This window comes from Leuciscus leuciscus (assembly GCF_965113295.1).
Source record: "Leuciscus leuciscus genome assembly, chromosome: 2".
Lineage (NCBI taxonomy): Eukaryota > Metazoa > Chordata > Actinopteri > Cypriniformes > Leuciscidae > Leuciscus > Leuciscus leuciscus.
In genome coordinates, this window is record NC_138726.1 from 22,729,853 (window position 1) to 22,754,331 (window position 24,479).

At 42.3% G+C, this 24,479-nt stretch overlaps 1 protein-coding gene across 2 annotated transcripts in view; it reads left to right on the forward strand.

The window, feature by feature from the left end:
* nwd2 (NACHT and WD repeat domain containing 2) overlaps positions 1-24,479 on the forward strand; it is an 82,275-nt gene that overhangs the window by 52,496 nt on the left and 5,300 nt on the right. For both annotated transcript variants that reach the window (XM_082151307.1, XM_082151306.1), the window contains exons 5-7: positions 6,051-6,254; positions 12,269-12,419; positions 22,694-23,283. In XM_082151307.1, coding sequence (XP_082007433.1) covers positions 6,051-6,254; positions 12,269-12,419; positions 22,694-23,283 — 945 coding nt within the window. The remainder of the gene's footprint in view (positions 1-6,050; positions 6,255-12,268; positions 12,420-22,693; positions 23,284-24,479) is intronic.

The window sequence follows — 24,479 nt, forward strand, 5'->3', positions numbered from 1 at the left end:
ATGCATCCTGAATAAAATTATTTATTTTCAACATTTGAACAGTGTCACAGGCTGTGTATAAACTCATGAAAACGAAGGAGAAACAGGATAAATGTCTTTAATGACAAACTCAGGAGATCAGAGGGGTAAATCCAACATACATGACAAAACATCAATGAGAACAGACAGAGAATGAAGGAGAACACGGGGTATAAATACACAGGGAGTTCAAGAGTGTCTAATTTAGAGTGCAATTCAATTCTATTTCAGTTGATTACATGTCTATTTCGTGTAAAAATAAATTGCAAGTCTCCATCTCTGCTGAATGCGCTACAAAGCCACAATGTTTTCACTTTTTGCCAAAATCAGCCTACAAATGGCTTATTTTAGCTGTATGTACTACATATTAAAGGGATACTCCACCGTTTTTTCATATTAAACTATGTTATTCCCTTAACTAAGACGAGTTGATACATACCTCTCTCGTCTCAGTGCGTGCACTCAATCGCTCTGTCTTGCGGCGAAACTTTGTTAGCACTTAGCTTAGCCCAGTTCATTCAATATGGACCAAGCAGAGAAGTGACCAAACACCTCCACGTTTTCCCTATTTAACCCTTTCACACGTAAGTTTAAAATATTCTGACTGACCCCCCAGCGTGAGTTTTTCAAGGCGACCGTTATTTAGAATGTGTCACTTTATGGTTTCCGTGGTGACGCGTCATTGATTGTCACGTGACACACCGCAGCAACAACAGAGCTGAATGAATGATGATCTGCTTTTATGTCATTTTTCCTTTTTTGTTCAAAATATTCACAAATTTGTTAGATATGGCATGAAATATCTGATATTCCGGTTGTCAAATATATGCAAGTGGAAGTGTTTTGTTGTTTAAACACATTTATAACGATCGCGTTAGTTCAGCTGTATTCGCGATGGGCGCCGCCATCTTAGTTTGTGCCGCAGACGCGCAGTTCAGAGAATCGGATCTGTTGGATTTACAACACGTTAATTCATCCACTTCTCCCGAAATACATACAAGTAAGTGGCAGATCAACTGGGAGAAGAATAGAGTAAACTTTAAAGTTACTTACACAATGTATCTGATATGAATAAAACGAATTATAATGGAAAGGATTATTATTGCCTCTTCCTTTGACATCAGTGTGTATTTTACGAACTGTAATGTATTGTTTTTTTAGTACTTATATGTCTGGAACCTAAAATAAACATTATGTGGTTGAAAACACTGAAAAGTTGTGATATATGACAGCTCTGAGCGCGCCTGTCTCTGGCTCAGCGTCAGCCAACGCGCGAAAGCACATTTGAATTTAGCAGTTGATCACGTCATGCACTGACCGTTCTAATCACACCGGTGTGATCGTACGCTCCAGGGACCAGCTTAGACTGATCACACCGGTGTGATCGTACGTGCGAAAGGGTTAAATACAGTTACTCGCGTAGTGTAACTCGACCTAGGACGGTGACACAAAACAAAACGTTGCGCTTTTCTAAGCGTGTAAAATGGATAACTATATTGTATGGCGGAATACCATAGCAAGTGCTTGTAAGCACTTCGACTTGGCGCAGTAATATCTTCACTAGAGGGAGCGGGGGCCGGTGAGAGGATTTTTCACGAGTGAAGATATTACTGCGCCAAGTCGAAGTGCTTACAAGCGTGGAGGTGTTTGGTAGCTTCTCTGCTTGGCCCATATTGAATGAACTGGGCTAAGCTAAGTGCTATCAAAGTGTCGCCGCGCCCCAGAGCGATTGAGTGCACGCACTGAGACGAGAGAGGTATGTATCAACTCATCTTAGTTAAGGGAATAACATAGTTTAATATGAAAAATCGGTGGAGTATCCCTTTAAGTTGAAAGTATGTTACATTGAAAAATCACACACTTCACCTTTACTAGACCGGGCAAGATCCAGGCCACTTTTCTCAGTGGTCTAATTAAAATTTGATAAACTCGTCTCCTTTGCCAAAGAGACATATGGTTAGTCGTTCTGACTTGTGCACTTTTAGTAGTTACTGAGAAGTTTCCTAGAAACTCTGCTGGCTTTTCCCAAAGAGCACTTCATTATCTCATAAGAGAAAGAATAGAGGTCAGTTTGCAAAGAAAAAGTCTTGTCCCTTAAACCCCTTTGGATGGCCCAAAGCAGACTTGGGTTCAAAGCCTGTTCCCTTTAGACCTCATGGTTTGGAGTGCAAGTACAAGAAAACCCTGACACACTTGGAGCTCTCTAAGCGTTTGATCTATATGTGGGATTTCCTCCATGAAGTTCAGTGATGTTGTCTAGTGCCATTGCATGGAAATACATGTATTTGGGTCTATTTTAGAGTCAAAATGAGGCTTTGATCAGACAGATCAGATGTGAGCCGGTTTGCGGCTGACAGTTCTAGGTTGCATATGCTGGTGTGTCTCTAGAGAAGGTCTCTAGGCAGATTGAAATTGTTTAATTTAAATGTGACAGGCAGAGATGGGTAGAAACGAGAGAGAAACACTCAGATTAATATGGAAACAGACTACAGGACTGCTAAAACTGGTAACATTTAAACAGATATTACATTTTAAAGAACAGTCTGACTACAAACATCTACACACATTCATTTTGAGTTTGTAAGTTATTTTTAGCCTTATTATTTCAAATGTATACACTACTGGTCAATGTTAAAATATTATGTTAAAAGATTTCTATTTAAAATAAATTATGTTCTTTTGAACTTTTTATTCATCAAAGAATCCTTGGGGGAAATGATCACGGTTTCCACAAAAATATTGAACAGAACAACTGTTTCATTGATTTTTCATTCAATTCTGTGATTGCAGAATCACCAAATCCAGGAAGGACTGAAAATAAGAGCACCAAATCATATATTAGAATGTTTTTTGAAGGATCATGTGACAGTGAAGACCAGAGTAATGACTGCTGAAAATTCAGCTGTGCCATCAAAGGAATAAATTAAATTTTAAAATATATTCAAATAGAAAACATTTATTTTAAATTATAATAATATTTACCAATATTACTGATTTTACTGTATTTTTGATCACCTTAGGACCTTGGACCTTTATGTCTTTTCATTGTGATTTATTTCATTGTGCATTTGCATTTATAGCCCTGAGTCTTAAAAGGAAAAAACATTTTCTTTTTGAAACTGTTCATAATCTTAAACAATGAACTTGACATTCCTCAAAGATGAGTTAATCCTGAACAACACTCCCCACACTCTCCACTTCCCACATTGCTCTGAGGTTATGGTTTCTTAGAACAGTAGCAATAAGACAGACATCAAAGCTTGTGCAAGAGGAGACAGCAGCTGAAACTCACTGTCACACAGCCTGGAGCAGAGACAGAGCGAGAGAGATGGGCAGAAAGAGCCAGAAGGAATGAAAGAAGCATAAAGAGAGAACTCTAATAGAGCCGCAAAATAACATAAGAAGTAGATGATAAAAAGAAAGCGCTATACTCCTAATACAACTTCAAAGTGTCTGTTTATTCTAGTACCTGTTCATGTGCCATCAAAGTGTGTCACAGTATCAAGGGATTGTGTCTCACTGCACACGGTCCAGAGCACTCACTTCCATTGGCACTGAATGTTGAGGGGCTGCACAAAGCATATAATATCCTCTTGTTTTGACCATGCTAAGGAAAAATACTGGCCTATCTGGAAGTAGACTGAGCAAACAATTTCAGAGGCACTAAGCAACACAGATAGCACTATAGGGTCTCTCTCTCTCTCTCTCTCTTTTTCTCTCTCTCTCTCACAGACACACACACACACACACACACACACACACACAAACACACACACCTTGTTCTTTATGCCTAAGGGTGCAGATAACAGTGTGTATCCTCAGTGTGTATAATGCTTATTTGTGTGAGTGTGTGCGTCTCAATTGCCAACAGAACATATCTCCACATGACACCCTAACGCTCGTTTGACCAGTTTCTCACAGTCTCTCTGTTCCTGTTATCCATTGTCTGAGGCTGTGACAAAGACAGCAGCTGGAATGTCCTTCAGTTTTTGTATTTGAGCATAATAATATTAATAATAATGTTATAATAAAGTCACAAGAAAGCATCACCTTCTTCCCTTCAACCCATGTTTTTTTAAATATTTTATATACTGCTGTTTTCACAACCACAGATTAAAGATTGGTGGAAGAGAATCCTCACAAAAATGGATGTCCAAAATAATAAAATAACAATAATAATAACGTTTATTACAGGTCAAAAGATTCAGAGTTAGACTTGGTCATAAAGCATTGCTCATTTTCCACATTCAATGTGACGAGATTTCATGAAATTGTGAAGCCTGAAATTGAAACCAAATGATTTTCTGACATTTGCTGGAGGCTGAACAGTGCACACGTCTGAGCGGGATGATGCCATGCATTTTTTCTTTTCACGGTTTCATTCTGGTATTCAGGATGTGTGTGATTACATGATATTTGCACTCACACCAATCAGATGAAATCAATAGTGCCTTCACAAAGTTGTTTTTAATATTTATAGTTCCCCATCTTTCAGTCACTACAACGCTATGTCGACTGACAAATGGGGTCTCACTTGGGAGCCCCAGTCATTAGTTTTAGTTTTAGAAAAAAAAAAAGGCCAATGGAATTGGCGAGGGGAATGGCCAATAGAACTGTCACTCCCCCTTACATACAGGTATATAAGATGGCGGCACGCATCCACTCATTCAGATTTTTACTTCTGAGCTGAGTGGTTGCACAGCGATCACTCTTCCAGTCACCAAGCAATGAGTGTGCTACGGAGATTGTTTTACATCGCATTCTGCGAGTTTTGCCATTCTAAAAGACCAGTGCATAGATAAGTGCAGCAAAATTCCCCTGGGCGCTTCAGTGCTAAGAGCAGATTTCCCTAAAAGAGCAAGCATGGTCGGTAAGTGTCTTTTTAAAGATGCCTTTCCGTACGTGTGTTTCTGGATACAGTCGTTTCCTGTCTTCATCTGACGGCCATGATCACTGTCTCACATGTCTGGGGCGAGAGCATGCTGAGATGGCATTCGTGGATGGTTCATACCCTCACTGCAATGACTAACACTGTCGACACTACGGTCGCGACTCTCCTTCCTCGTGAAGGCTGGAGTCTCTTCTGCTGATACACAGGGTTTTTTCTTCTTTCTGTCTATGGCCAGCAGTACCCACATTTTAAATAAAATAGCAGTTTCCTCAATCTCTGGGATATACAGGGTACGGTCTTGCAGTGAACAACGCTATGCTTCCTCATTCCCCAGTTTGCGCCCTGCGTGTTTACGTGGAGCGCACGCAGAGCTTCAGAAGCTCTGAACAGCTGTTTGTCTGCTTTGGAGGTCAGCAGAAGGGAAGGGCTGTCTCCAAGCAGGCCCATGGATGCCATCGCTTTGGCGTACCAATCCCAAGGCGAGCCGTGCCCCCTCATAGTGAGCATCCATCCGTTACCTCCTCCTGGGCGTTGGTACGTGGTGCCTCTTTGGCAGATATCTGCAGAGCTGCGGGCTGGGTGACACCTAATACCTTTGCGAGATTCTGCAATCTCTGAGTGGAGCCAGTTTCTTCCTGTGTGTTGGGTACAAACAGGTAATGTGTGGGAAGGCTGGTGTCTCGCTTGCAGTGCCATTCCCCTCTAATCATTTGAAATGATTAACCCTGGTCTCACACTGTTCATACTTAATTAATCCTGGGTATTCAGATTTCAAGATTTCATACTGTTCACTTTTAAACCCTGGGTTACCATTCTTATTTGCATATTTACGAGGCCAGTTTACAATGTCCAGTCAATGTTATTGACCTCATAATATGCTAATAAGAATGCAGCATGCACTGGCATGCAACTGCAAAAGCTTTAAGGTATTCAAAACCCAGTGTTAAAAGCGGTGAAATTCTTCAAAATTATAAGTTTGAACTCTTGATTTACCCACAGTTAAAAATGGCCTTAGTCCTAAAAAAAAAAAAAAAAAAAGCCAGGGCTGTGCACAGTGACTCTTTTTTTACTCCTGCTTTTACACGTTGCTTTGATATGTTTTGATTGAGGTGTAAATACTTTTCCCCCATCTCTTTCCCAGGGGCTCATTGGAGAGAAGTACGGCAGCATTCGGGTCCCAGGAGAGGTGGAGTCAGCCGAGTTTGAGATGATCTTGGATGCGGCGGTGGAGGCGGGACTAGACACACGGATCTTGGAGGAGTGGTACTGTCGAGATGAGAACTCGGTCCCGCCTGCCTACTACTTGAAACCGAAAGCTGAGATGCTGAAGAACTACCAGAACTCTGTAAGTAGGAAGAGCAGGAAGGTATAAATAAAAGATAATATATTTGAAGAATTAGGACTTCCAGCTTTTAGAAAAAAATAAACTCTTGTTGGTGCTAAGAAAGGAACAAAGAAAAATCTAACTTTTTAAAGAGCTAACACTATACAAATGGAGAGGAAATATTTTTGATTGATTTAAACATTTTCTTACAATATCTTGGTTAACAGAGTTGAATGATGGAAAATGATTGAATGATTCCTCTGTACACCATCGTTAAAAATGTTGGGGTCTGTAAGCTTTTTAAAGATTTTTTTAAAGAAGTAGTGACCAATTATAAGGTTCTATCTCCGTTTAGGGTAGTTCTGAGATATTGAGCATCAAAGTTTTTACATCTCAGCTGGCAATGGAGAGATGGAACCTTTTTATTTTATTAATAACTACTAACAAAATATTTGTTTACAAAAATAACACCACACAGGCATTAATAAACACCTAATGGATCAGATTATGTTAAAAACTCAATTTCGACCAAAAGTGGAGATAGAACCTTATAATTCTAAGCTCACGAAGTATCTTATGCTCACCAAGGCTGCATTTATTTTATTTAATAAAAAATACAGTACATTTAATAATATTCTGAAATAGTATTACAATTTAAATAACTGTTTTCTATTGTAATATATTTTAAAATCTATTAATTTATTCCTGTAATGGCAAAGCCATTTCCAACAGTCATTACTCCACTCTTCAGTCACATGACCCTTCTGAAATCATTTTAATATTTCTTCTTATCATTACAGTTGAAAAAGTTTAGAGGAGGTCAAGACCTCTGTGGTGAGAGAGGTTTCTTTTTGGTTGTCCCAAGTGTAAGGTAAACTGTACAAGGGGATAAACTGCAATTGTTACATTAAATAGATATTTCTACCTGATCTTACCCTTAAAGGACAAGTTCGGTATTTTACACTTAAAGCCCTGTTTTCAGATCGTTTCTGATGAAATACAATGGTTAAGATTGAAATTTGGACAAATGCTGCTGGCCCGAAAATGTTCGGTTTCTGTGGTAGCACCCCCCACCTCCACAATGGTTGCATAGGTGCACTGGAATAATCCTTCCTAAAACGCATTAAACTTTCGTTTACAAAGACATGAAACTCACCGAGTGGTCAGGGGTGTTCACTGATATGCTCACACAAAAATCGCTGCAAAAGATGCTTTCCAACAGGTTTTATCGTAGTTTTTCATCCAATACAAGTCAATGGAGTTGGATTGAATGAAAACTGTTAACTTCTGATCTTGATCTGCCTCTTTTCTACAAGGCTAGTCTAAATCGCCTTATTGTCTTTGTTTGTGTCCGAATATTTTAAACTCAAATGGCTGCCCAGCCTCTCAGGTGAGTTCTGACCAATTAGACACTGGCTACGTTTACATGCAACCAAATAATCCATTAGTAATCATATTGACGGCTCAATTGAACTGAAAAGCCCTTAGTCACCTTAATCGATCCGATTGAGCTCGATCCGAATGAAATTTAGATCAGATTGAAAGGGGTGGTTTATTCCTTTTATAATCCAATCGAGAGGACATGTAAACCCTTGATGGGATTGAAAACCGAAACTGAAAGGACTGCGCGTGTGCAATGATGTAGAAATAGCATATGAAGCGCTGAACGAGCTGTTCTTCCTGTTGAATAATGTGTCATATTTATGAGTGTGTTCATTCTAAAATTCTCCTTTCAGCGTCTGTGAAGTAAAGCAGGACAACGTTCCACCAGTCCTTGTTCTTTCGGGTTCTCATCCACAGACGACTGGTTTTTGGCGTTGGGAGGGGCATTTTTACTGTGTGATGTTTTTACTTCCAGTTTTTCCAGTCTTACACTTGGCTCATCTTTACAAGCTTGTATGGCCATAAAGGTCTTTGCTGGGGGGGTTGTTAGTTTGCTCAGACTGAATGGAGTCTCGAATGGCATATTGTCTGATTTAGGTTCCTGCATGTTGATCTGGAGTTTCTATGAAATTCTGCTTCTTGATTAGTCTGAAAGATTCATTTGGGTCTGGTTCATTCTCAAGTCCTACAACTACATGAGGCACATTTTTAGGTTACCATTTTTTTTTTCAGTGTGGTGTTTCATTAACAATTGTGTAAACAGAAAATGCAACTGGAACATGAATTTAAACACCCAAAGCAAGATAGGGGACTTTACCACCTCATTTCAGAAGTCTAGCAAACACCAATGCTTTTGAGGCACATGAGAGGGCAGTCGCTATACATCCAGGATTACGTTCAGCTTTCAGCAGGTCTGACCTGTCCCGCACACACAGAAACAACCTGTAAATGTCAGTGGCTGACTGGTGCTGTTTTTGTTTTATATGGAGAGCTGTAGAAATGGTAGGCCTGAGAGAGAACACTGGTCACCGCTTATAGAGTTTATTAGCTTCATAAATTTAGTTTGCCTTTCATTAAACCTCACCAAGGCCTGTCTCCTCCTTTCTTATACACACACAAACTCTGTTTCGGTCACGTTGGTTGCAGCAAGGATAGTTGAGAGGCAGAATATTCGAAAATATATTGAGAACTCCGCAGCTAGGGTCCTCACATGGGAAGGGCTTTTTATATTGCTGCCCCAACTCTCTGGAATTATATTCCCCAACACATCCGCAACCTTTCATCATTACACGATTTCAAAAACCAACTTAAAACATATCTTTTTGCTACTTGTTTCCCTGACCCCTGACTTTATGTTCTGATTTCTATGTTTATGTACCACTATCTATTATGTTATCCATCTCAATTTATTTATATTGTTTCATGTCATGTTTCTATGTCATGGTTATTTGTACTTTATTGGAAAGCGATCTTGAGTTTCCTGAAAGGCGCTATATAAAATAAACGCATTATTATTATTTATTATTATTAGGATCTAATTCAGCAGTCCCTTTATTTAACAATATAAACAAAAGTACCAGAAACGCAGCAGCACTGGATAAACGCCAGAGAAGATACAGTCCATCAACTTAACACTGAAGTGAGAACGAACAGGTATAAACAAAAAATTAGGGCTATATATACACAGAGTTAGTTAATTAACTGGAACAGAAACAAGTGTGTAACTAATCAGAAACCATGGAAACAAACAAGAAAAGGTAACACAGACAAACGGGAACAGAACAGAACCAAACCAGAACACAATGGATGCATTTGAAATCTTATACTTCCCTAGTAGGTGATAACAGAAGTATGTCCGAATTCACAGTACTCATAAAAGAGTAGGCAAAAAGTACCCGGATGACCTACTACTTCCATCGAGATTCTAAAGTGTGCATACGATGGACACTTGAATATCCCATGAGGCCATGGGAGAGGATTGAAGCATGAAGTGACGCAACTGATGCCTGTAGGTGACGTGATAATTACAGCATGGCGAATGTAGTACATCCGACATTCATACTATATAGAATGTACTTTTTTCAATTACTTATTCAAAATAAGTACCTACCCAAGAATGTGCGATTTCGGACGCAGCCAATGGACCAAGCATACTCCTGACAGTTTCACTTTCTATCACACACACACACACAGAGAGAGAGAGAGAGAGAGAGAGAGAGAGAGGAGATCATGTAGTGTGTGTATAAATCAGGTTGCAACGCAGAGTGGCTGCAAATTGAGAAAGCGTCTGTGAAGCTGAGGGTCTCTGTTGGACTAAAATGAGAAAAACAGCAGGGACTGAGGATCTACCTGCACTCAGCAAAAACACCCACTGACCCACTGAGAGACCGCTCTCTCTCTCTCTCTCTCTCTCTCTCTCTCTCTCTCTCTCTCTCTCTCTCTCTCTCTCTCTCTCTCTCTCTCTCTCTCTCTCTCTCTCTCTCTCTCTCTCTCTCTCTCTCTCTCTCTCTCTCTGTCTCTGTCTGTTTCTGTCCTCTGTCTCTCTGGTAGGTGACTGGGTTCATGACAAACACTTCCTAAAATATTACTTCAATAACACAGTGTGTCTGCTTTCAATTTCTCTGTTCAGGCAGACAGAGCAATTTGTATTTTTTTTACTTTTTGACATCCTGCTACATTACATTTCAACTTTTAGAAACGTTCAAAATTTTGATTTTGAAAGCCATAACCTTTTCCCAACCTGTTTCTCATCCTCTGATTCAAACAGTCTGTTTTGGGGGTGTTTCCCCTTTTAGAGTTCAGTGTTAACGCCCACTGTTATGATTGGCTAACATCATTGGCTAAAAGTAGTTTTAAAGGACAAGTTCGGTATTTTACACTTAAAGCCCTGTTTACAGATCGTATCTGATGAAATAGAACGGTTAAGATTAAAATTTGGACACATGCTCCTGTCCCGAGAATTTTAGGTTTATTTAGCTTCTGTGGACCTATTTTGCCAAACGCGTCACACCCGTGATTCTTCCGTTGAGAGCTTGAATAATAGACACTCCAGCCCAGTTGGTGGCGATAATGCACCTTTGCCAATTGCAAGCAAACCACGGGCATTAGCGAAATAAACCTAAAATTCTCGGGACAGCAGCATGTGTCCAAATTTCAATCTTAACCGTTCTATTTCATCAGATACGATCTGTAAACAGGGCTTTAAGTGTAAAATACCGAACTTGTCCTTTAAGATGAAATACATTACTTACAGTTTGCGGCGGCGTTGGGACCCAGAATAGTCGGCACGGCCTGATCTTTAAGCAAAAGTTTTCTGGCAAAGCCAGCATCATACTGCGATTTGTTCTCAAAACAGTCATCCTTGAAATGTAGAGAACACACGCTTAAATTAACACTGCCGTGACTGGGACGTCCGCAAAAAATAAACTGCATCCATTTTTCCCTGACGTCTGGATCGTTCAGCAGCGTATTCAAACATTTTGTTTGTCCACAGCTAGGAACAGCACATCTGCGTGGCATCGCAATCTTCTTGTAAACAAACCCACTCGCTGTACGTCGACTGAACACCTGTGGGCGTGACAACGATGCGATGATGCGAAATGAGGCGTAGTTGTCTTGCGCTGGAGGCGGTCATATGCAAACGACTGGTACGTCACTTCGTACCGTGACGTCACTTCTTACCATGGATCCCCAACGAGCTGTAATTAGAGCTTGATTAAATAAATGCTTTGTTTATAATGGGGAGGACGTCTTAAGCTATGAAACTTGCAGGAAGTTTTAATGGTACAAAGACCTCTTATATACCAAAAGATCAATGCAAATTTGGTTTCTCATGTCATGACCCCTTTAAATTCATTAGCTGCTATAGGTAAATAACTAGAAGAATAACAATGTGCACTAAACTGTAAAATGATTTGTGCTACAAACCAATGTGTTTATGAATATGAACTAGTACATGACAACAAATACCAGTTTGCAGTATTAAGCACCATGCCGGCATGGTTTTGTGCTGCTAAAATAGCTGGAAATGACTTATACCAGAAGCCAGAATTCAATTAGACGAGTCATGTTTTAGCAAATGTATTCATAAAGTACAAAACTAAAATAATGTAGGAGCTGTGGCACAGCAGTTTCAGGTTTGATTTCAGGCCTGTGTCTTATCCTGATGCCCCTTCTCTCTCCCTCTATTTGGCTGTCGATTATAACAAGCATATAAATAGCCAATAAATAAATAATTAATTAAAAATAGAAAAATAACTTACATTTACAGTCATGTTCTTGGCACATTCTGTTTATCTGATTTGACTTGGTATAGAACAGTGCAAATATATTAGTGATTATGTGCGGTGACAGTGAAATTTCAGTGAAAATTTGCAGTCAATAAAGATCCATTATATAACGCCAATAGTGTAGCGATGTATGAAGCACAAAATGGTTTGTGCTAGCTATTCTAGCATTACAGTTAAAGCAAAAAATTTTAAACAGTACTAATGCATTTGTTATTGCTTTTTAGTGGAATGAGAAAAGTGTTGATTAATATAACTGGGACAGGATATGATGTGGGTTTTCTTTTGTATAGGTTCAAAAGGACAATATCCAAACAATGGAACCTTAAATAATTCGATGACTCCGTATGTACTTTTACCCCACAGATGGAGTCAAGCAGCATATCAAAATCAAAGAACGACAAGGCATGGAGGGCAGTCTCAGAGGAAATCAAGAGGATCTTAAGAACTTCTGTTTTACAGCTGCAGGAGAAGGGGACCATGACGAGCGATCAAGCCAAGAAATTCCTCTGCTCAGGTAAACTCTAGTTATTGTTACAGTTATGATTGAGCTCACAGCTAATAAATGTCTAGTGCTATTGCACATGGCTTTAAATGCCTGAGTTGGTTTGGAATGTGTTTTGCAGTACATTGAAACTGAAGTTGTCAAAACCTTTCATCAAAGTTATACATGAATTTTGAACAATACCCTTTTTTGTCTTTTTTGATCCACTTCAAATGTTGAGTACTGTGTAACAGGGGTACTCAAATTTAAATCACTTATTTTTCACTGAGCTGAAGGTCCACAGACTCATCATGGCTATAATACAACTTGATATTTTTTTATATACATTTTTGCTCAAAATGTGTTTTGATTCATTGTGGCGTTTAATGTTCCCACTCTTAAAGGCGTCCTATTATGCTTTTCCACTTTTTCAACTTTAGTTAGTGTGTAATGTTGCTGTCTGAGCATAAAAAAGATCTGCAAGGTTACAAAGATCAAAGTCCACTCCAGAGGAGGATATTTTATTTAACAGAATCCCCTCTTCAAGAACCAAAACAAACGGCTCGTTTGGACAACAACGCGATTTTTCCGGATCTTATGAAGTCACAATGGTACTCATTTAAATAATCTGTGCCTACAGAATATGCAAAAAGGGGACAAGGCCTGGTTAAGCTGCATTAGAGAAGACAGTGTTGTCGCTACGTCGAAGAGACATACTTTTCTCGACCCCTTTCCCAAAACTCATTAGTTTGACCTTCCTAAGGCTGACTACCTTAAAGTGGTTAAAATGTATTTTAAACACTGTTCCTGAATATCATAACTACAACGTTTATCTGTGCGCTGCACATTTTAAGGAGAACAGCTTGTTTTCTGTTTTCTCGCTTTTGTAAGACGGTTCACCACTCCTTAGGAAAATTAAGCAGGATTTTGTGATCGATTACTGTTTGTTTTACCTTAATTTTCCGACAAATACTGTATCATGATTAAATGGTGGATACATCATATCTATAATGTATAAGAAAATTGCAAAAATTACCACTCTGAAACGTCCTGTGAAATTAGTGCTTGCAAAGTCCGTGCATGAAATCCGTTCTGCATGATCCTCTTGTTCGTTAACATCGTCAGGGTCTGAATTGGGCTCGAATTGGTTTGAAATTGACGCCAACCTTATTTACACTAGAGTGGAACTTGCAGTTATGGAGGGGCGGGACATTTCCCGGGACGTTTTGGCTAAGTGCTGCCAATCACAACACATTAGGCCAGCTAACCAATCACAGCACATTTTGTATTTCTGAAGGAGGGGCTTCATCGAAATCGGCGTGTTCAAGCCAGACTGGGGAGAGAGGTGCTGTAATAATGTAAAGTATGTGAAAAATAATGCGTTTTTCGAACAATCAAGCATGAAAACATATTCTAGTATATCCCAAAACAAAATCAAGACTTTGTAAAACAGCATAATAGGACCCCTTTAACAATCATTACCCTCTTGCTGATTTAGTGCTTCTGTTGTGGAGAACAAATGCATACTTGTTTATCATCTTTACGGTCACTGTAAACACTGACAATTTGGAACAGGCCATTTTCGTAGCTCTTCCGACATTTACTGTTTTGCTAACGGCATTCTGAAAAACAGTTAGCTACCTGAGATATGTCAATGTCAATTCGTTAGGACTGAGAGTGTTACGATACGCTGCTCTGAATGGGCATAGCCATTCACACAAAGCTTTTATACACACATGCTTATACAATCACATAGGGCCTGTTAAATTTTCATCATCTTTTGTGTCAAATCCTTAATTTTTTTTTTACAATCGCTAGGACACATTTTTCAATACTTGGGTCACTTTTTCAAAACTCTTCACTCGTCTATGTGAGCTAAACTGTGGATCATTTATCATTTATTTGGCACAAAATTAATTCAATGACTACATCTTTCAAATGACATCAGTTCTTTTCATCTTCTTTTATACTTTCTGAAGGAGAATTATTGCCAGTGTTTTGGTGGAACGAACTTACTTTGAGACATACAGTATATGAAGTGTTTTGTTGGGCTGAGTGAGTTTTGGAGGTGAGATTAACTGTTTGGCCGAAATTCATTTTGGTAATGGTATGATGAGTTTTGAAAAAGTGGCTTCAGTATTGACCGAAGCTTGTTAGCAATTTAAAAAAAAAATGCAAACATGAAACTAAAACTGCTAGTAGGTGGTGGCAAATGTTACTATAATGAGTTAATCATTAAGTCACTCACTTAAGCCGATCGTTCATCTTTGGAAGACAAATGAAGATGTGTTTGATGAAATCTGAAAGCTTTCTGTCCCTCCATTGACAGTCTATGCAACTACCATTTGACGTTTCAAAATGTTCACAAAGAGATCATAAAACTAATCCATATGAATTGAGCGGTTTAGTCCAAATTTTCTGAAGAGACATGATCACTTTATATGATCACCAGATTGAATTTAATTAGTTGTGGTAAACGGAGGCTCAAGCATGTTTGCTTAACTTGTGAAAACCAATGAGGTTCATTCTCACTCGTTAATCATGTTCGGTTGAGCTTCTGTTTATGTTCGCTGATGAATGTTTATATGTGAATAAAAGCTTAAATTCAATCTGTTCATCATATAAAGCGATTGTGTCTCTTCATAAAATTAACAATCTCTTAATGAACTTTGAAGCGTCAAAGTGGTTGTTGCGACTGTCAACAGAGGGACAGAAAGCTCATGGGAAACCCTATGAAATGGGGACCAAATATCCCGAAAAGGACAGCAATGCCAGAAATGTTTGACCTTGTGGGAACATGTTTTTGTCCCCACTAGTAAAACAGCTTATAAATCATACTAAATTATGTTTAAGCTTAGTGGATAGAATATACAGTTTGTACAGTATAAAAATCATTACGTCTATGGAAAGTCCCCGTAAAACATGAAAACCCAACTCGTGTGTGTGTGTGTGTGTGTGTGTGTGTGTGTGTGTGTGTGTGTGTGTGTGTGTGTGTGTGTGTGTGTGTGTGTGTGTGTGTGTGTGTGTGTGTGATTTGTGTACTACACAATGTGTGAAGCAATTTCCACGCACCAGCCAGCCACATCAAGTAAATCTGAGAGTCTTAAAAGGCACAATTTTGCTCTGAACGCTTCAATGGTGCTTGATGCTTAACATTTAGGTTGTTTGTCTGTAGAATTACATGTATAATTAAAAAGGATGAATCATGCAACAGAGTCGTAGTTTAAAGCTTTGTGGTTTCAGGGAGAGGTCGCATTCAAAGCTCACAATGAATGTAAATGTTATTTTTATCCCGCTCTTGAAAGTCATTGTGACTAAATTAAAATTCGCCTGCATTAGCCAGCATAAGAGGAGATCTAATCAGGCTAACTTGATTCATCCAGGTTAATCCAATATTCAGTGATACAGTTAAGTCTCATCACCATACCCCACATTAGAGACAGTGGGTCGGCACTGGAGAAAGAACAGATTTACTGCTCACTCTTTTATGTCATCCTGGAAGCATGGGCTTATAATTCAATCACTGATACAGTTAAGTCTTCATCTCAACATGCAGTAGATATGAAACAACCACATTCAGAGGCTCCTCTATGCAAGGCATTTTTTCTTACGCGAAGAATAATTAGCTCTTAGTCGCAGTCTCGCAGAGGTTCCTTTCATTAAAACTGAGGTGTTCTGTCTGACTTCAGAGCATCAGTGAGTCTTTCCCTGAACTGCTTGTGTTCCCTCTCTGATGTCTGATGAATGTGGCATCTTGTAGGTCTTGCAGGTTTGCAAAACTCTCCCACTGTTTTCACCATTAAAAAAAAAATGGTGTTCTCTGAGAACAAACATAAAAGACAGTAATGTTGGTCTGAGATCAGATTTCCACTGTCTCCTCTTGATCAGTTTATTTTGTAACACAAGACATCACATGTAATGATAAATTATCAAATTTGAGGTAATTCGACATCACATGTAATGACAAAAGATCAAGTTTGAGGTAATTTGATCTAATATGTATTACATTTATTACAATAAATGTATAAATTATAACATATTTTAGACATTTTTTTTTTTAACTAACTGTTGAATAAGTGCAAGGATGGTATTTGAGGTAAAAAGCCCCCATGAAAAGACCCACAAAAACACTGCTTAGCATTGGAGGAAAATTCAGAATGTCTGTCTGAACTGTAACAATACTATTTTCCATAAATGAGGGGAATGAACTTGTGCTGAGTGGATTCACATTGACTGCTCCATTTACTATGGAGATTCAAAAGTGAAGTATGCATGCACTAACATTATACATACAGAATTATATTTTTATAAAATACTTAGAGGTTATGAAATGCCAGAAGTGATACAATTGGTGCACTTTGCTTTAGTACTTATTTTGAATAAATACTGTATGTACTTGAATGGAACTAATATACATTTAAATAAAAAGTATTTGCATATGGTGACCAGATTTTTTCTAGAAGCACTTTGTGTTTATAAAATAATGATATTGACTTGCCATATTAGTATTTCCCTTATATGTATAGGTATATACAGTACTACATTGCTGTAGTAGGACTTTTACACACACTTACCATGATTTTAATCATTTTTAATTATTTAAATTATTATTTTGATTACTAATATCAGAGTGTGAGGAAAATGCATATGAGATTTAAATGCAGAAACTCTTTCCTGGGGGATTTGCAGTCGTTTACTTGTCGACTTTGCATCCCCCTCTCTTCTCGTTTACAAAACAAGCTGCAAGTATGCGATACTAAGCTTACGAGGTTGGCAGGCTATCACTGGAATGCTGCCTTTGGAGGTCTTTGATAAAACCAGGCAAGGCTGGATTAAGAGATCATATCACTGTTTTTGAGACGGATCTAATCATTTGCTAAGGACTAGCAAACGATGGGGAAGTGCTCACATCATTACATCAAATTAAGTGTGTTTTCTGAAAGTGCCATGGAAGTGTTTTGGGAGTAAATAGTGGCAGAGATGAAAACCATGAATGAAACGCCTCGGTTACGACTGTAACCTCGGTTCCCTGAAGAGGGAACGAGCGTTGCGTCGAAAAGCTGACGCTATGGGAACGCTTTGCGTGATGACGTCTTGAAGCACATGTAAAATCAGTCCAATGGTGTGGCGGAACGTCAGAGGCGGGTGACGTCACGTACCAGGAAGCTATAAAAGCCGGCCCGAAACAGAAAACGAAAGCTTCGTAAAGTCTGAAGTCGCGCTGACAGGCATGAAGGAGATATGGCAAGGCGACGCAACGCTCGTTCCCTCTTCAGGGAACCGAGGTTACAGTCGTAACCGAGGCGTTCCCTTTCAAGGGAACTCCCGTTGCGTCGAAAAGCTGACGCTATGGGAACGTCTATACCAACGCCTCCATAGCTACAAATGTCTGTCCTGTGTGTAATCATGTGAGCAGCACTAAGAAGACAAAACATGAGACCCTAGAGTAGAGTCTAAATCCAGAGAGTAGAACCTGACGAAGGTGTGCGGTGAGGACCAGCCTGCCGCATCACAGACGTCCTGTAACGATACTCCTGATATAAGGGCCTTAGAGGCCGCCATACTCCTAGTAGAGAGCGACCGGACAGCCAAAGGAGAAGGCTGTCCAGCCGCCTCATAAGCCAGTGAGATAGTCTCAACCACCCACTTGCTCATCCTTTGCTTAGACACTGGACCTCCCTTGTTAGGGGAGCAAAAATCACTTTTACGCCACAGGGCAGCTCTGTGGACATACGCGTCTAACGCCCGAACAGGGCAAAGCAAATTATTCGCCTCCTGGTCCGATTTCGAAAGGGAGGAGGACCTCCAAGTGCCACGAAGGAAACGAGATACCAAGGGGTCTTTCCCCACAGACATTCCACCCAAAGGACTGTGGTAAGCACCTATGGCCGCCACATAGACCTTTAAAGTGGACGGGGTCAGACCTGCAGTGAACCGTTCCTGCAGGAACTCCAGCACTGTACCAATTGGGCAGTGGACTGGGTCCAACCGACGGTCACTACACCAAGAAGTGAATACTCTCCACTTCAGGGCATAAAGTTTCCTCGTGGAGGGAGCTCTGGACTGTAGAATGGTCTCAACAACCTCGGTTGAGAGACCTGACTCTATGAGCTGGGCCCCCTCAGAGGCCAAGCCCACAGGTTCCACAGTTCTGGCCGAGGGTGAAATATCGAGCCCTCTGCCTGGGACAGAAGGTCCCTCCTGACGGGTAACTCCAGAGGATGCCCGTCGAGGAGGGACACAAGATCGGGAAACCATACTCTGCCCGGCCAGCGCGGGGCTATAAAAAGCAGGCAAACCCGGTCCCTGCGAACTCTTTCCAGAACTCCCGGGAGCAGAGCAACTGGGGGAAAGGCGTACAGACGTAGCCTCGGCCACGTCTGTACCATAGCATCCAGTCCCAGAGGAGCTGGATGCGTGAAGGAGAACCAAAGTGGACAGTGAGACGTCTCTCGAGACGCAAACAGATCCACTTATAATTTCCATATCAGCTCCACCACCTCGGGGGTGGAGCCACCATTCCCCGGGCCTCGGCCCCTGTCTCGACAGAGTGTCTGCTCCTATATTCTGGACCCCGGGGATGTAGGCTGCCTTGAGTGACAGCAACTTCCCCTGGGACCACAAGAGGATATGGCATGCCAGCGCAAACCCCCTTGATATAGGCGACTACCGACGTGTTGTCCGTATGTACTACACATGGTGTCCCCTGAGACCTGTGATAAAGCTCCTCAGAGCCCGGAAGACAGCTAACATCTCTAGGCTATAGAATGCCAGGAACGATGATGGTCTTCCCACAGACCTTGAGATGAGCGACCCTCAGGATCGCTCCCCAACCCGTGAGGGAAGCATCCGTCGTTAGCAGTTTGCGACGACAAGGAGCTCCCAGCACTGGGCCCTGGGACAGGAACCAAGGTTTCTTCCACATAACCAAGGCACGTAGGCATCACCGCGTGACCTTGATTGTGCGAAATGGGTTGCCCCTCGGGGAAAAACCCTCTGGTCCTGAGCCACCACTGCAGGGGCCTCATGTGCAGCAGTCCAAAAGGTATCCCGTTGGAAGCTGCTGCCATGAGACCCAACAGTCTCTGGAACTGTTTGACAGTGAGTAGCTGGCCTAGCTTTACACTTCTCACAGCTGCCAGGATGGAATCGAAGCGTGGCGATGACAGGCGCGCCTGCATCGACACTGAATCCCAAACCACGCCTAAAAAAGTGGTCCTCTAAAATGGAGAAAGCACACTCTTCTTGGCGTTCAGCCGTAACCCCAACTCTTTCATATGGGCGAGAACAACATCTCGATGTTGAACCGCCATCTAATGCGACTGAGCTAAAATCAACCAATCGTCGATGTAGTTCGTGATGCGAATACCCCGGAGGCGCAGAGGCGCCAGAGCTGCATCCACGCATTTGGTGAAAGTGCGGGGTGATAAAGCTAGGCCGAATGGAAGAACTCGATATTGGTATGCTTTGCCCCCGAAAGCAAACCTCAGGAACTCCCAATGACACGGACGGATGGAAATATGCGTCCTTGAGGTCTATCGTGACAAACCAGTCCTCGGACCTGATCTGTGGCACGATTTGTCTCAAGGTTAACATTTTGAACTTGAGCTGCATGTACTCGTACAGAACTCGAAGATCTAAAATGGGACGCAATCCCCCGTCCTTTTTTGGAACTATGAAGTACCGGTTGTAAAACCCGGTTTCCCTGTTGGAGGGGGGTACATATTCTATGGCCCCTTTCTCTAACAGAGTGTTTACTTCCTGTTCCATAACCAGAACCTGCTCGGGGCCCACCACTGTGGGCAGGACCCCCATAAACTGCGGTGGGCGTTAATAGAATTGTATCTAATACCCTTTTTCCACGGTCTGCAGGACCCAACGAGAAACATTTGACAGTAGCTTCCACGCTGTCAAAGATTCTACTAGAGGTACCAGTCTCTCGAGACTGGTTTCTGGATTTTGTTGCTGTTGAGTAGTCGGTTCGTCGCCCTGTAACGGCGCACCGGCAGGGAACGACCAAACAGACTGCTCCAGCACCCTCCTCAGAGGGGGCGGGCATCCCGAGGCCACTACGTTTCCGGGTGGACCTTGAGATATGTGCTCGCCGGAGACCGCTGCGCCCTGTAACACCGGAGGCGGCAGGGTTGGCAGAACGGTCCCCTGAGGGCACCGAAGAGAGACGGCACCGTATTTTTCTCCTGCTGTTGAGTAGTCGGTTCGTCGCCCTGTAACGGCGCACCGGCAGGGAACGACCAAACAGACTGCTCTAGCACCCTCCTCAGAGGGGGCGGGCATCCCGAGGCCACTACGTTTCCGGGTGGACCTTGAGATATGTGCTCGCCGGAGACCGCTGCGCCCTGTAACACCAGAGGTGGCAGGGTTGGCAGAACGGTCCCCTGAGGGCACCGAAGAGAGACGGGCACCGTGAAAAGAGGTGTTAACCGCTCTGCTTCGGGGGGACTACCCTCATTTGTCCTGAGCCCTCAGACATCAGGACTTTTTCCCAGCAGCCTTCTTGGCGGTAATAACGGTCCGCAGATCCGTTTTACCCCTCGAAGACTGCTGGGTTTGAGAGCGCCCTCCGTGTCCCCGAGATTTTTGTGGGGGAGCACGAGAGGACACACTCTGTTTTTGAGTGGCACGATGTTCAGCGCTCTTTTTAGAGGAGTGAGGCTGCTCCCGCTCAGCAGCCTCAATGAAAGAACGGCGGGGGAGAAGTTTTTGTAATGCAGCTGCCTGTTTAGCAGCTTCCTGAGATTTAGCTACCGCACTGTTTACTGCATCACCAAATAAACCAACAGTGGAAACCGGAGCATCTAAGAGAACGTGCTTTTCTTTCTCTTTTATATCGCTCAAATTGAGCCACAGATGCCTCTCAGTGGCCACCAGGGCTGCCATAGACCGCCCGATTGATTTAGCGGTCTCCTTGGTGGCCCTGAGAGACAGATCTGTGGCTCTGCGTAGTTCAGCCACTGTGTCAGGACCAATTCCCCCGCCCTCCTCTAAATCCCCCAATAATTCTGCCTGATAGGCTTGCATAATAGACATCGTATGCAGACACGCTGCAGCTTGACCAGCGGCTGCATACGATTTATGAACCAGAGATGATGTGAATTTTACTGGCTTAGAGGGAAGTGAAGGAGCTTTCAGGGAAGATGCCGTTGCTGGAGAGAGATAGCTCGCAAGCGTCTCCTCCACCTTCGGCATCTCCCCATAACCATATTCTTTATATTTGTGAATGGAAGAATAGTGGGATGTTTGTGGTGCATACACTCTGTATGAAACCGGTTTTCCCCACGATTTCGACACCTCGGTGTGGAGATCGGGGAAAAACGGAAGGCTTCTTCGCTGAGGCTGTGTACGAGATGGCAGGAAGCGTTCGTCGAGCTTACTTTTCGAACGAACGTCCTGCCTATCCTCTGGCCACTCAATAGATAGTCGGTCAACTGCTCTAGTAATAACATCGAGCAGTTCCTCAAACGCATGAGACTGAGGTGGCGAATCCTCAGACTCAGCTTCAATACTCACAACATCCAACTCCTCAGAGCTGGACAGTTGCAGTATTGGTGCCTCCATCGGGGGGGAAGAAACCGCAGCGCGTGCTTCCACACCCTGATGAGAGGCACTGGATCTATCAGAAGGATGTTGAGATAAGGCAGAGCCCGTCTCAACATCCACTGATAGATCCATTTGCGAACCCCAGGTCTGTGATTGCCGCCGTGCCTCGGCAGCGGCGGGACCCGAGCCCTGGGGAACGCGATCGGGATCGGATCACGATCGCGGGATCGCGATCGTGAACCGAGCCAAGCGGGATCGGAGCGAACGCAATGGAAGCGCGTCGCAATGCACACAGTCACCACCCTCGAGTGCTGACTGGGCATGCTCCTCACCCAAACAAACAACACAAAGAGTGTGAGTATCACCTCCCGTTAAATAACGCGGGCAGGGATGGACACACACTCTAAACTGCTGCTTGCTCGCCATACTGAATATATATATATAATATAGACAGACAACACCAAATAACAAGGACAGATTCAACACAGAGCGCAACTGAAGACTCAGAAAGCTTTCGTTTTCTGTTTCGGGCCGGCTTTTATAGCTTCCTGGTACGTGACGTCACCCGCCTCTGACGTTCCGCCACACCATTGGACTGATTTTACATGTGCTTCAAGACGTCATCACGCAAAGCGTTCCCATAGCGTCAGCTTTTCGACGCAACGGGAGTTCCCTTGAAAGGGAACTAAAACATTATCATGCAGAACTGGGTAATTATTATGCTCTCTCTGTTTTCTCCTGTCTTTTAGCATTAGAGGATGAACTGGACTTCGCATTAGGCAAGCAGACCCCTGCCTTCCTCAAGAAATGTGTATGTTACATCCGGAAGATATCCAACTTTGACCGCTTCGCTAAACTCCCTGAGATGGCACGCTACATGGACATCGTTGTGAGCGACGACCGTGTCATGAGAAACCAGGAAGCCTACGAGCGTCTTCTGAAGGTCAGAGACGAGTTCGTTCCGATGGTAGTGGCAGCATCCAATCTTCGAGTCTACTCATCGGTCACTCACTGTGACATGAAACTTGGCTACTCACAGGAAGTAGAGAGCCACTACGTCGAAGGTCTGTGTAAACAGTTTTATGAAGACATGGTGGATATCATCCAGGCCACGGTCCAACAGAACTTTGACACAGAGACAGATACACTCTATGACGAAACCATACAACACCTGTCGCTGTGCAAGACATTTTCATCTTTTTATGTGTACAAGAGTGAAGCCTTGGACATAATCCAGGAGTACGTGTACCCCTCTAAAGGTGGTCGAATAACTCCCCTAGTGGTGTATGGAGGACCCTGCACTGGAAAGACCTTGTTACTTGCTGAAGTGGCAAAACAGGTGAAAAGCATGTATAGTATGCATGTATGTGTGTGTGGTGGTGGTGGTGGTGGTGGTGGTGGTGGTGGTGGTGGGGGGGGGGGGGGGGGGGGGGGGTAGAGGTAGAAAGCAAGTGTGAACACACTGACCTGCTTTTTAAGGCCATCTGGATGCCGGCACATGTTAGATTAATGCTGCGGGATGCCTGTATTTTGCCTACAGCTGTACTTTGCTTCTTCTGACTTAATATCTGATGTCATGGCATGAGATTCAAATTAACATTAAGGCATTTTGGCCTACTGTTACATGTATTTGCCAACCGGTCAAGAATTTTTTTGCATCACACAGTAATCCAAATACAGATCATTGCATTTACAAGCTTAAAAAAATCGCTGACATAATTGATAATAATAATTCGATATAATTATTCCTATCTATCAGCTTCAGCCAATATTTAGTGCTTATATAGATCAGTAGTGTATGTGTATGTCATGTGTTGATGGTCAGAGTCGACTGTGTTGATAAGTTTGGGGGCGAGGAACAAAGGAGGAAGGGTAGTGTTGACATTTCCCATCACCCATGGCAACCCGTCATAGACCTCAGCCTCTAATGTTAGTTCACAGATGATGAGCCTGGGGACCTTGACTAACTCCCTCGTCCTTGCTGATGTTCTCTCTCTCTTACTGTCCTTCTATGTAACATACACACTACAGAGACACAAACACTCTAAAATATTTATATATGAAATGCATTTTACATGGCCACACATTGCATGCACTTTTTATAATCAATTACTTACTCCTAGCATGATCTCATGTTTGGTACAGCTAGCACGTTTTACACTTCCCATGTCAGTGCAGTACTGTACTAAGAATCATGCAGCCAATATGAGCACAGTGATGCAGTCAAGCAGCAATCTGAGCACACACACACACACCCCTTGGCTAATCACACAAATGCACCGTCCTCTTGAAAATGAGGGCTTTGGAAAAGCGTATTATCATTAATTGTCAGCCTCTCCAGACAGAGATAAATAATATTTCATGTTTCCCTGAATCACAGCTGGGGGCACCCTTTAACCACATCCAAGAAAGAGGTATTGTGCTAAGGATGAGGGAACAATTCAAACTGATTTAGAAAATCCTTGGCACAAGAAATCCAGTGCTGACTCTATTGCTGTTGAGCACATTCGGTTATTTGCTATAGCCTACAGTCAT